The sequence below is a fragment of the Tupaia chinensis genome, unplaced genomic scaffold (genome assembly GCF_000334495.1).
Source record: "Tupaia chinensis unplaced genomic scaffold, TupChi_1.0 Scaffold000539_1, whole genome shotgun sequence".
Classification (NCBI taxonomy): Eukaryota; Metazoa; Chordata; class Mammalia; order Scandentia; family Tupaiidae; genus Tupaia; species Tupaia belangeri.
This window is the reverse complement of record NW_006160052.1, coordinates 1,901,891-1,914,403: the sequence shown is the minus strand read 5'-3', so window position 1 is coordinate 1,914,403 and position 12,513 is coordinate 1,901,891. Positions and strand designations below refer to the sequence as shown.

The following is a 12,513-nucleotide window of genomic DNA, read 5'->3' as shown; positions in this document are numbered from 1 at the left end:
CATTTTCCCTCTTTCTCTCACTCTGTCAAATTAAAATAAAGAAAATATGGTTAAATTTATATATATATATGTTAAAGAGAAACCAGAAGTGAAACACTGGGCTAAAGGGTCACCGGTGGCAGTTCAGTCAGCGGCACATCCTGTACGAGGACACCCCAGCCAAGGGAATGGGCACCCTATCACTTGGTTGGGAGGGTAGAGGCAACCGAAGGGCTGCCCAGACTTCCAACAGACAACTAACTCTACTTACCAACGTGTCTGCTTAGCAGAGGTGCAAGTTTTCCTGAGGCTCCCTATATCCAGAGCCCTCATCATCATGTTTAGTTTTTGTCATAGGGTGAGTGTGCTTGCCAAAGACAGAGACGGTGAGAGGAAAAGTGAGAAATCCCCCCCCCCCCGGGGGGGTGGCCATGCCGCAATCCCTTCTTCATTCTCCTGCTGGGATTTTGGGCACGGACACATGTCCAATGTGATTTTTAATCCACTGGATCTGGGATTCGAACTGTTTAACTACCATGCCATCGGCTCTGAGTTCAGTTTTGTTTTTGGTTTTTTTTGAGAGGTTTTTGCTATAGGGCGCATGCGCTAGCCAGCCAGCCAGAGAGAGACAGAGAGACAGAAAGCGAGAAATCACCCCCCAGGGGGGATGGCCACGTCACAATCCCTCCTCTCGGGATCTTGGGCACGCACGCACACACGCCTGGCGTGAGTTTTAAGCCACGGGTCCGGGATGCGAACCACGGTTGACTACGTGGGAGTCCAGCGACATAGCCATTATGTTAACTGCTGGTTCTCCCGAGTTCAGTTTTGAGATGTCCCCTCACCCCAAGGCAGCCAGTCTGTGCCTCTTGGGTCAGTATTCCAGTTCTTCTGCTATAAGGCGTGGAAGACAAAAGGTCTACCTTAGCAATGGAAGCTCATCTGGAACACTGCAACTCTTCAAATTCAAATTAACAAGGGGTGGCCTGACAGCTGCTGGGGAAGTTTCATGAGAAAGTTCTGCAAGCTGGTGGCCACCGTCGGATGACCCTGTTAATGACAGCATGTCTGACACCACAGGAGTCACTGGCCCACAGGGTCCGGCACAGACTTGCTTCAAGTGGTGTAGAGTGTGAAAGGAAGAACATCATATGCTAACAAATGAAAGGGCTTGTCCTGCCCCACTCCCACAGGGCTACAGAGCACGGGGTAGTCCCTGCTAGTGGCCGCACCTATTAACAGGCTTGCCTGGCTTGGGAGCTGGGGTGCCACTGGGCCCCCCTTCTTAGAATCAAGCCCTAGCACCTTTCCAATCCTGCATGGGACGCTGGATTCATCCACGGTGTTTTCTTTTCCTTGAAGTGAGGCATAACTCACAAAATAATTTTATTTTTTTTTTGAGAGGTTTTTGTTACATGGCACGTGCATTTGCCAGAAAGACAGAAAGTGACAAATCATTCCCCAGGGGGGATGGCCACGCCGCAATCCCTTCTCCTCCATTCTCCTCTCGGGATCTTGGGCAAGCATGCACATGCGCCCAGCGTGAGTTTAATCCACTAGGTCCAGGACTTGAACTGTGGTTGACTACGTGGGAGTTCAGCAACATAGCCATTACGCCAACTGCTGGTCCCCAAAAGATAATTTATGATTTGAATTAGCAAACCATGTGTCCTTAGGCCCCAACACCAAGGCTGAGACAAAAGTACTGCTTGTTGTTCTGGCAGCTTCTCTCCTTTGGGGAAGGGTATGAGTGTAACGCCCAGCTTCGATGCACTCTGCACCCTCCCCAGTGAGGACACCAACACGCTTTCATATCAAAGAAGTTTAATACGCTGCAATAAAATAAGCGCCTTGAAAAAGCTCATAGAATAGATGTCCACGTTAGAGAAATCCCTCCCACACATACTCTAGCTCCATACCCCATCCCCTCAAAACCAAACAAGAAAATCTGAAACAACACAGGAAATCCTGCCAAGCTTGGATTTCAGTGAGGGCCCCTTTACCAATAACAAGAACACAGCTTCCTATATGGCCTAGTGGGAAAGTAAAACACAGAAGCACAAGAGGTCTACAAGAGTTCAATATTTAAGAGACTTGGTACATATTCAAAGTTAAAATAACTCCAACTTTTATAGCTATACATATTGTTTTAAAGCAACTTAATATATTTTTAAATTTCATATATACACTCTCAAAGGTTCTTCAGGTGAGGTATGTAAACATTGTCTAATGAAAAATTTTCAATGTTTCAAACCAACAAATTCACAGCATACATTGAATTTTCATCCATTAAAGACACAGTACTTTCCTACACTCACTAACACAGTGGAAATCCAGGCCCAAGAGATGCACACACCGATCTTCCAGGTTACCATCTGCAGACTGCCTCAGTTCACTGCTCCTGGAAAGACCGCCCTCACACAGGCCAGGGGCACACACCTGGTAGCAGGAAGGGGCTGGGCCCTCCAGAGGCCCCATCCTTGGGTTCTGGATCACTAAGACTCACGAGACAGCAAAAAGAGCACATCTGAACAACTACGGGCTTGACCTCAGCAAGGACGACACTGGGAGGAACCAGAGAGCTGTGAAGGAACGGTGGAGGCTCACTGCAGAGCCCCCTGAATCCACAGCTGGATCAGCAGCCCTGCCCGAGACGGTTCTGGAGGGTCGCGGCCTAACAAGAATAAAAACCCAACACGGCACCTGAGCTTCAGTTAAATTGCATGGGCCTCCCATGACCCCTAGGCCCCCCAAGGCATTCACTATCGCCTAAATTAGGACCCTGGGCTGTGCTTTTCATACAGGTTGGGGTTGAACTTCTTAATACCGTAAATGCATATGGGAAAAAAATGCCACTGAGTTCACGAAGGTGACCCACGGCTGCACACAGGCACTGGCCAATCACCTTGGAGGAGCTCAATTTTGCAAACTACTTGTTCCCTGAGGGTAAACAGCAGGCTTCTACTGAGATTAAGTGAGGCTAACAGGGGATTTATTACAAGGTAATAAGACGTGGGGAGTCTCAGGCCAGAATTCCACCCCACGCAATCTACAATGCCCTCCCCCCACCCCACCGTAAGTAGTAGTCCCCTCCCAATGAAACAATAGAGGTCAACTTCTTTCCTCTTGCTTGCTTTCAGGCTCAGCAACGGAAAGTTAATCCTAATGCACTCACTTCGATCTAAAAAACACTAGTGAAAAATTCCAAATACCGTCATAAATACAAAAGAGAAGACATATTCCAAAAGCCTAAAAAACTACATTACTTCTATTAATGGTTATCTGGGTGTGGGGTACTTATTTTTCACAAAGTTTAGGACGGTCACAGGGAGAGGCTGCTAAACAGATTTAGAAACCTGTTGAATTGGACACACCGGGAGAAATGGAGGAGTGACTGCCCACTTCCCAATGATCTAAACGGTTTACACCCCAGACACTTGAAGCCCAGTCACAGGGGCAGCTCACAGGACACGGGCTAGCGTTCCCGGTAGGTCAGACACAGCCAGAGGGCATTTCACTGGCCACTCGGATTCCCCGGTAACAAGTTCTTCCGTTTACTGGCCAGCCTGCTGGGAACCGGTACCAAGTCGTGGGGAAGGGCTCATTTTCCAATCGCCATGCCTGCTCTTGCTGTGTCTGGAGCTGGTAGGCTTCGCGTCCATTGCTAGCGTTTTATGACGTGAAGGAGTGTGCAGAAGCAAAAATTCAAGTAGAGCAACCTCTCCCGCAAAGGCAAGAGGTTTTAGCAAGAGCTGTTCTACCTCCACCCTATCCTCTGAGACAAGGGCCAGTACGGACCCCAGAATAAACGTCATTACTAGGATCTTATTGCTTATGGGAAACACATCAGAAAGAACACCTGGAAATGCGCTCTGCAATGTAGCGGCTGACCGCCGGTCAGTGTCATTCACCTGTGCGTGTGTGTACGTGTGTGTGTGTGTGTGTGTGTGTACGTGTGTGTGTGTGTGTATGTGTGTGAAGAGGGGGCAGTTAAAGCTTGGAACTGATGGAACATTACAGATCAAATGCCCGACACAGCTCTCCACTGCTGGTTTGCTCTTTCTCCACGTGTGAACTGTTACAGAAGTCAGTCCACTGCTCAGAACAGACGCGTCTACGATACAACAAGGCCAACCGACGTCACTCGGAACGTGCCTGTGTACAGCACACGTAATAAATATTTTTTAGAAAACTATTTACAACATCACTTCTCGTGAACATTTAGATGAAAGCAAAATTTCTTTCTTCCTGCAAAGGTTATTAAAAAAGTTTCTGTCTAGTTCAGTGCTAAATTCCCTGGCACCTAGTTACCCATTCACACTTCATCTTAAAATCAGATTTGCTTACAAATAGAACCTTAGAAAAACATTCTCCAGCATTACTGTTCAAGTGTCCTCCTTCTGTGCTCGGAAGAGACAAAAGGCAGGCCAGAAGGAAATAGGCAAATTACGGTTCAAATGGATGACACAGTCCCGGGGTGCTGAGTCCCAAAGCTCCCAGCAGTCCAGGCGTGGCAGTTCTCAGACCGGCCAGCTGGGCAGAGAGGGAACTGTGGTCAGACAGGGGAGAGGGACGTGATCATAAAACCCTGGAGCCATGACATTGGGGTGCTGAGTCAAGACCAGGACTCCTGAGAAGTAAAGCTGAATACGTGTTAGAACAGGTGGTCTCGCTCTGTAACCATGGGTTACAGGTGGGGGCCCACGTCCGCCCAGATGCTAGCAGAGACAGGCACAGGGAGGAGGGGGAGAGCCGAGGTGCTTGTGAGCACTGAGGAGGGCAGCGTTCTTCTCCCATGGGTGCCGAGTGTGCGAGCAGGTGCCTCTTGCTAACCGAACACGAGAGTAGAAATACACCCCGATGCTTTCTTCAGGCAACCAGCGGTTTCTCTGCGTCCCACAGAATAGGTCTGGATTACCTTGGCTACAACCAAGGCTCACGTCCCGCAGGCTGCCGGCGAGTGCGCTTGCACTCCCATGTGCGACAACTGGCTGCTTGTGGCAAACCCTGGTGCCACGCCTGCACAGCTGTGCCCACTGGGGGAGTCCCCTTTGCTCTGGGAAGGGGTGGCAGTGGGGAGATTGCTCACACCGCATCTGCCCGGACAGTGAGGGTTTCAATGACGCAGTCTCTGCCTCTCCTGTGGGGGTGGGGGCAAGGGTTGGGGGTTTCGGTGGCTGAGCACGACAGGTGGGGAGGACAGTGGCTACAAAGAACACTCTTTTGGGGAAAGCCCTTTGACAGTTTTTTGTTTTTGTTAAAATAAATACTTTCTATAGAAGCATTTGAACAGGAAAAATACCATTATTTACACAGTGAAGTAAGTTCCACAGTGGTGTATATAAATATGTATTTTATATAGGTTTTAGAAACCATAGTCACTAACGCAGTCTCCTAGAACTACTTCGAATGCAGAAAGCACTAGTGAAATGGGTCATCTTCAGCTATAGTGACTAAACTAATCCCTACCTGTGGTACAGACCAAGTTACCCAAGTCTTGTACAGCCTCTTCCCCACAAACCACGTCCCAACAGGACAGCGTTGGCTACAAGACGGAGCGAGATGCCCGCGGCCACCAAGAGCGTGGCGAGGACCGGTGCCCAAGGAACAGCACCGGGACCCGACTGCGGAGTGCTACGGAGTGACAAGAGAAACGCTCGCAAGGTGACATCCCCGTTCAGTGAAGCACCTGGGAGGTGGGGGACTGTCCCAGAGGTGCCTGCTGGAAGGAAGCGGTGGCGTGAGCAGAACAGAGACCAGGGGCAAGGTACTGAGGACAGGTCCTCAAGTGAGGAAGGGGGTCAGGCCTGGCCGGAGCACTCTGAACCCGTTCCACCTGAAGATGCTGGTGTTGCCAACCAGGCGCATCACCCTGCTGGTGTCTGTGAGAACATGACTGGGGTCGGGGCCCGAAGACCAGTAAGTTGACGAGCAGCAAGAGAACCTGGCAAACGCTCTAGGCTCCTGAAGAAGCGGAGGGCTCTAGGGCTGAAACCCACCGGCCCTGTGCTATGGGGAGGTGCTATCCTAGGCCTTACGGTCACCAGTGGTCGCCCGTATCGGCCTTGCTGTCGTGGCCTGGCTCTCCACTGGTTCCCTTTGACTCACAAAAACAAAGACGGCCACACCTTTAAAGAATCTTGCACTCTTGGCTGTAACTGCATACCCAGCAGGTGCGATCGTGTGTCCACAAGGCATCCACAAACATTACATCGGCAAAGGAAGGTGTTTCGCTTCCTTTTCAACGTACAGGCGTTATTTAGGTAACGTGCGGCAGCAGTAGGGTGCTGAGATGGGCAGGCAAGATGCCCTAAAATCTAAGAGCTACTGCCATGCTGGACCGTGCCTGTGTCCACACGATTTGTTCTTGAGTGACTACTGTAGGGATTACTAAACCTTTTTCTGCAAAGGGTCAGGGAGTAGATATTTTAGGCTGGGTGGGTCCCAGAGTCTTTTTTTCCCCTCTTTTTCTTTTAATGTAACCCTTTAAGAAAAGGTAAAATCCACTTATTCATTAAAACCCATTACCCAACCCCTGGCTTACCAGCAGAGCACCTGCCTGCCTTCCTTCGGTGGGCGGTCTACACTTCCCCGCAGCCTGCACGTTGGGCACCCTGAGCTAGACCTCCCGCTGCAGTGGGGAAGTGGCTGTGCACACCTCAGGCCGGTGGAACTGCATGCCTGCCCCTCTGGAAGATGCTAGGTAGGGCGTTTATGGAGCATTTAGCAGAAACCACCAAGGCTCTGGGTAAAGGCAGATCAGGGCCGGGAGGTAATGGAAGGGACTGACCAGCTCGGGCTCAACTGTAAGGGCCAACATGTGACCAAGGACAACCTCTGCCAAGTGCCCTGGGGCCCGATGCCCTCCCTGAGCGGGCGCTGCATCTGAGGTCTGGGTTTCCACCAAGCACAGCTCTCTCTAAAGGGAAGAGGGGACCCTCGAGTCTTCCGACCCATCCACTGTAGGATACGGGGCTCTCCTGAAATGTAAGGATGGACTGCAGGGAAGGCTGTCTCAAAGGCTTCCCGTAATTCTGCTTGTTTTAAATACTAAACATTTTCCTTTTTGTCTCTGAAAAGGATTTGGGAGCAAGCATGAGGAAGAGTACTTACTGCTGGGATGGAAGGCTGCCTGTTGATGTGCCACAGAGAGGCATGATTTTGTATCTGACACCCATTTTCCCTAGTATTTCTATGGATATCAAGTCATAAGAGACATAAAGGAGTCAAGAATCCAAAATGGTAACTGTTTCAAACAACAAGAACAATCACTGCTTCTGGGCCACTGACAAAACGGTTTTAGCTGACATTGACATTCAACTTCGTTTTGAAAAAGAGCATGGGAACTAATCCTCGAGTCTCTGGGGCAGGGGAGAGACTGACCCCTGGGACGCTAACTCAGGTGGATAACAGGTTGTAAGCCGTAACTTCTCAGTCACACTCGGGTCCCAACCTTGTAACATTCTTTTTAAAAAATTTATTAATTTATTTAGTTCTATTTGTTATTATTATTTTAAAACTTGACCAGAAAGAGACAGAGAGAAAGAGAGAAAAGGAAAGTGAGAAAGCAAGCTGCCAGGTCCAGGACTCGAATCACGGGCAGCCATGTGGGAACCCAGTGCCTTTACCCACCATGGCACCTGCTGACTCCGTAACATTCTTTTTGAAAGCACTTCAAAAGCCTGTTTTTTCTTTGCTGCCTTACCTTTAATAAAATTATTTTGAAAGTATGTGACTGAAAATTTTTATATCTATGCCGACATATTTTCTATTTTTCTAAAAGTTGATGAAAAAGTCATATATAAAAATAAACATTTTGGGTTTGAGATTAGACTGCTTTCCCTCTGTGAAAAGACCTTTTTCATAACTAAATGTGACTTATTCAGACGATTCAAAGTCAAGTAGTTTCAACCAATTTTAAGCAAAGTCTTGGTTTCCTTCAGTAAGAAGGGATACCAGAGTCAGTTGTGTGACTACGGCTGGATGAGTGATGAGAGCCCTGGGCCGCAGTGCAGTTCTGAACCTGCTCCCAGGCTGCCGCGCCGTGGGCGCAGCCCCCCCCCCCCCCCCCACCCCCCCCCCGCCCCCCAGATGGGTAATGCTAAGGAGGCCAGGACTGTGGCAATGTGCCAGGTGCCTTTTGCAGCAAGAAACAAAAAAATACAAAAGAACAAATTGAGATAAGGAAGAAGGGGCCAGAATGAAAAAGCACAGAGAACAGCAGACCAAAGGAGAAAAAATAAATTGGGGAAGATTTCTAAAAATTGATTTTCTTAAGCAGAGATGAAGCAGCCTTTAAGAGGTCCGCATGATATTTTCAGCTTGCTGTAACTACTCAACTCTTCCCACGGGCTGGGAAATCATCAGCCGTGGACAGTGTGTAAGAAAATGGGTGCGGCTCTGTTCCAGTAAGATTTTGTTTTCAGAAACCAGCAACCAGTCCAGTTGACAGACCCTTAATAAGTCATTGGAAAGCCAAAAGGCAGCCTGCACTGGGTCACCTAAAACCAACAGGAGCCTGGTGGCTCCCTGGGCTACGGGCCAGCACCTGGCAACAGTCCAGCCTCGTCCCAGGTGCTGCGACAAGCGCCCAGACTCGCTGCTGGCAACACCACAGCATTCCTGGCTTGCGTCACATCCCAGGCAGTCCCTTCCTACTTGCCTCTGAGGTCTACCATCATTAGGAACAGTGGCCACAAGAACGACAGCTTCTACCGCAGCACAGAGCCCACGCCCAGGAGAGGCCAGTGCAGCACGCGGTGTGGAGGGGAGCCCATCAGAAAGCACCCGTTACAGAAAGGGAGGGCCGGCAATCTCAGGCGCGGAAGACACAGCCTCAGACTACTGCTCTAGGTAAGACTGTGCAGAAGTCCCTAACAAGGACTCCGAAGGGCTAGTGACTACTGATGTTACCGCCTGCGCGTACCGTGCCACCTCGGGGGAACAAAGGTTTGCGGCCTTCCAGTTGCACCACAAGATGGGTAAATGTCTGAGAAGTGCTGGGAGAGGCCTCTGGACCCCACTGAGGGAGCAGTCTCCATGTTGTCCTCCCGCACCCTGGCAGCAGGGGCAGAGCTCAGTGATGACCTCCCAGGCGTGTTCCAGCTCCTCCAGAAACTCAGAAGGCGTATCAGTGTCTTCTGGTGACGGACGTCAGCTCCGGCACTGCGGCAGTGGCAGCGCTGGTGTGGGCTGGCAGCAGAATCTCTGACTTGGAATTCAGCCTGTGGGACAGACAGCTTTGTGTCTGGTGGCAAGCCCTACGTGATGGCTATAGTAAGAGAGTCTTCGCAAGGAGCGGAAAATGGGAGGATGCCTGAGTCCACACCATGCCTGGGTGACAACTCTGCCAACACCTGCGGATGGTACGAAAGGGCCTGTTCAGAGCTGGCCTTGAAGTTTGGTTTTCGTTTTCTTTCCTCTACTGACAAAACTAACTGAATCGGCAAATGTGAGATTCAACAAATATAAACACAAGCCTAATATGTAAGTGTCCTAGCTATGGAGATTCTCCATCTACGTAAATGTAGTCACTTTGGAAAGTGTGAAGCTGATTTTAAAGATGACCCACTGCATTGTTAGGTGTGTGGAATAAACAAACACACGTGGAACCCATGTCTCAAATGCAGCCTAGAACGGCAGAGGAGACTACTATCCTGCAGAGCCGCTCCAATGAAAAGCCACCTAGCACAGGCGTGGAATGATTAACTGGGAACCAGAGAAGGTCACCACCCCTCACCTCGCACCTCTCCCCAACTAGTCCAAGCACCTGCCAAGGGAGTCTGTCAGCCGCCGGGGCCCCTCTTCTGTGTGGGAATCAGCACACCTGACACCGGCAAATGTCAGCTGTTTACGTCATCACAAAAACAAGCTCCAGTGACAACTATATGAAAAGGCATTTTTTAAGAAGACTAAGTGAACCCACTCAAAATATATTAATGCTTCTGTGCAACTTAATGCTGAAGAAGGGTCGCCAACACACACACTCAGCAGTTTCATTAACATAGGTAGCTCCTGAATAGCCAAAGTCAAAGAAAAGGAAAATTAAAAAAAGAACTCACACGATAAAGGAGACATTAAAAAAACATCAGGCCTTCATTGGAAACAGTGAGCTTCACTATCTATGAACTTCAACCCAATTCCCAATTCCTTACAAATAATGTTTATCTCCTGTCTTTCACAGTTATCAGAAGTTTGCATTATACGAAGCCAATCTTTAATAGAATGGGCTAGAAGGCCTGTTTTATCATGATTTGCATAAAAAAAAAAAAAAGCCCATCTGGGTCTATCTAAGGAGATCTCAAACAAGGTAAATGGGAAACTCTGTAAAGAAAAACTCTGTATGCTGCCCATACACGCCTACTTTGGTGACAGAACGTGCCAAAGCCGGGCCAGGCTTCAACCACTAGACCTTCCCTGGCAGATGGGCTCACAGGAAACGTCCCGTACCCGATGGGCCGTGAAGAAGCCATACCACAGCCCTGAGTTAAACCCAACGCACCCGTCTCAGGCCTCACTCGGACACATCAAAGACTGCAGTTCTCACTCCCATGCCACGGAGCGAGCCTGGCACGATACTCACAGGAGTGACACGAACATTTGACTGTGAGGCTGGCACTAAGGAGGCAGAATGAACATCCTCTCCCACAAGTCCCTTCACATCTGAGCATTCCGGGGGGACGTCAGCTCCGGGGTAGGGAGTGTGGGCCCACTAGGAGAGGCTGGAGCTGCTTCTATCCATAACGTGCTGTTTAGAACATTCTACAAGAATTCGGTGTCAAAGTGGTACTGGGGACGCTCACAGACCCACTGGGCCACTTTAAAACCATCTGGCCTGTCTGTGCCAGTTACTCAGCTCATGGACACCCTAGACTGAGGGACATCTGCGGCTGGTAATCACATGCAAATGCACCCAAATGTATGTGCACACACATACTCTTAAGCTTTTCTATTACTGGAACTAACATTTTGACTTTCTTTGAATACGGAAGTTTTCTGGGTAAGAAAGAAAGAAGAGTCACTGTCACCCTAGTAGTCAAAACACAGTTACACTTGGAAAAAAAAAAAATCCCTCAAGTAGGATGAAAACCTTGCTAGAGCGCTAGCAACCTTACAAGGCCAAAAATGAAGACCGTAAGAACTAGGAATACAGCTTGGGAACGCAAATAATTTTTAGAGGTCAGAATTAACACTGGCGACATACCCTTTGTCCCACGGGCACACTATTTAGGGTACTTTTTTTTCCAAATGACAAAAGATCAAGGTGAAAGGAGTGACCAACAACAAATATGATCTTTTAAAAGGGAGGAACAGAAATATTAATCTTTTATAATGACTATAAATCCTCTGCAATCTCCATATACCATGAAAATGATTTGGCTTAGCTATCAGATACCATTTAAACAGACAGACAGGACAGAGGGCGGGCACTGCTGGGGCTGAGAGGGCACCTGCTCACGGACAGACGTTGCAGGTGGCTGCTGGAGCGCTCCTCTGGTGTGGGATGGTCTTCTCGGCTACGGTACAAGTGCTTGTGCATCAAGTATAAAATACAAGCCTTTAATCACATAGATCAGCTTTTTAGCTTTTGTAAATTTAAAAACAAAAAGGATAAATAAGGCACTGTACTTTTAAAAACGAAAACTGCTTGGTTCCAAGTTTAAAACCCAAGGAACAACCAGGATATAATATATAACTTCCCTTACTCGGTCTCGGAGAAGGACTCTGCAAGTTCCCTTCTCAGAGCCGCATTTTGTGACATCTCAAATCGTGGTGTTCTCGATCAACTGTAGATTTGAAAGGCTTGATAAGCTTATAAAAGCAGGTTTAGTTAATGCAAAATAAAAGGTTACTTCTATGGAAAGTCTCACTCGGTGGCAGCCTTCCAATCACTTGGCGTCCAGGCGCCTCCGCTTGCTGTGGGAAGGGTCCAACCTTGCCTTCAGCTTCCGCTTCCTCTGGGCCGCACTGTTCTGCGGGCTTTTCGCCAATGGTCTGGCCCGAGCCTTCCCACTGGTCTGCTTCCTGTGCGTGACTTTCTGGGACCTGGAAGACGCCTCGCTTGCCACCTTCTGTTTCGCAGGTTTTGTCAGTGTGTCTGAGGTGGGCTGGGCAGGTCTTCTGTTTGTACTCTCCTTTTCTTTCCTGGAGGGAGGGCAGCTCTTCCCAGGGGACTTCTTAGGGGCCTTCACTCTATTCTCTTTCAAAGACACCTTTTTGGGCAGCTGGCTGTTTCTGTCCCTCGCAGCTGGCTTCTTGGCAGAAGGGGTTTTGGTGGTTGCATCAACAGGCTTGTCTCTGGAGGCTTTCGCTGCTGGTCCCTTGTCCTGACTGTCCTGGGCACTGCTGCATTCTGCTCTCTTGCGTCTGTTCTGAACCCCCGCCCGGGGCGAGGTCTCAGACGGCTGCTTCCCTTTCCTTCCCTTGGTTCCTTCAGTGCTCCTGGACTTCACAGGAAAGCCATCCGCGTCCACCTGCAGGGCGAGCTTGGGAGACATTAAAGGGTTGATGCAGACGCCAGTCCGATTCTGGTTC

General features: G+C 49.2%; 1 protein-coding gene across 1 annotated transcript in view; it reads right to left on the bottom strand.

Moving 5' to 3' along the window:
- Positions 1 to 10,483: 10,483 nt before the first annotated feature.
- The window catches only part of LCOR (ligand dependent nuclear receptor corepressor), a 162,209-nt gene continuing 160,179 nt past the window's right edge, over positions 10,484 to 12,513 (bottom strand). Inside the window, exon 9 of the mRNA XM_027775266.1 lies at positions 10,484 to 12,509. Coding sequence (XP_027631067.1) covers positions 11,868 to 12,509 — 642 coding nt within the window. The 3' untranslated portion in view covers positions 10,484 to 11,867. The remainder of the gene's footprint in view (positions 12,510 to 12,513) is intronic.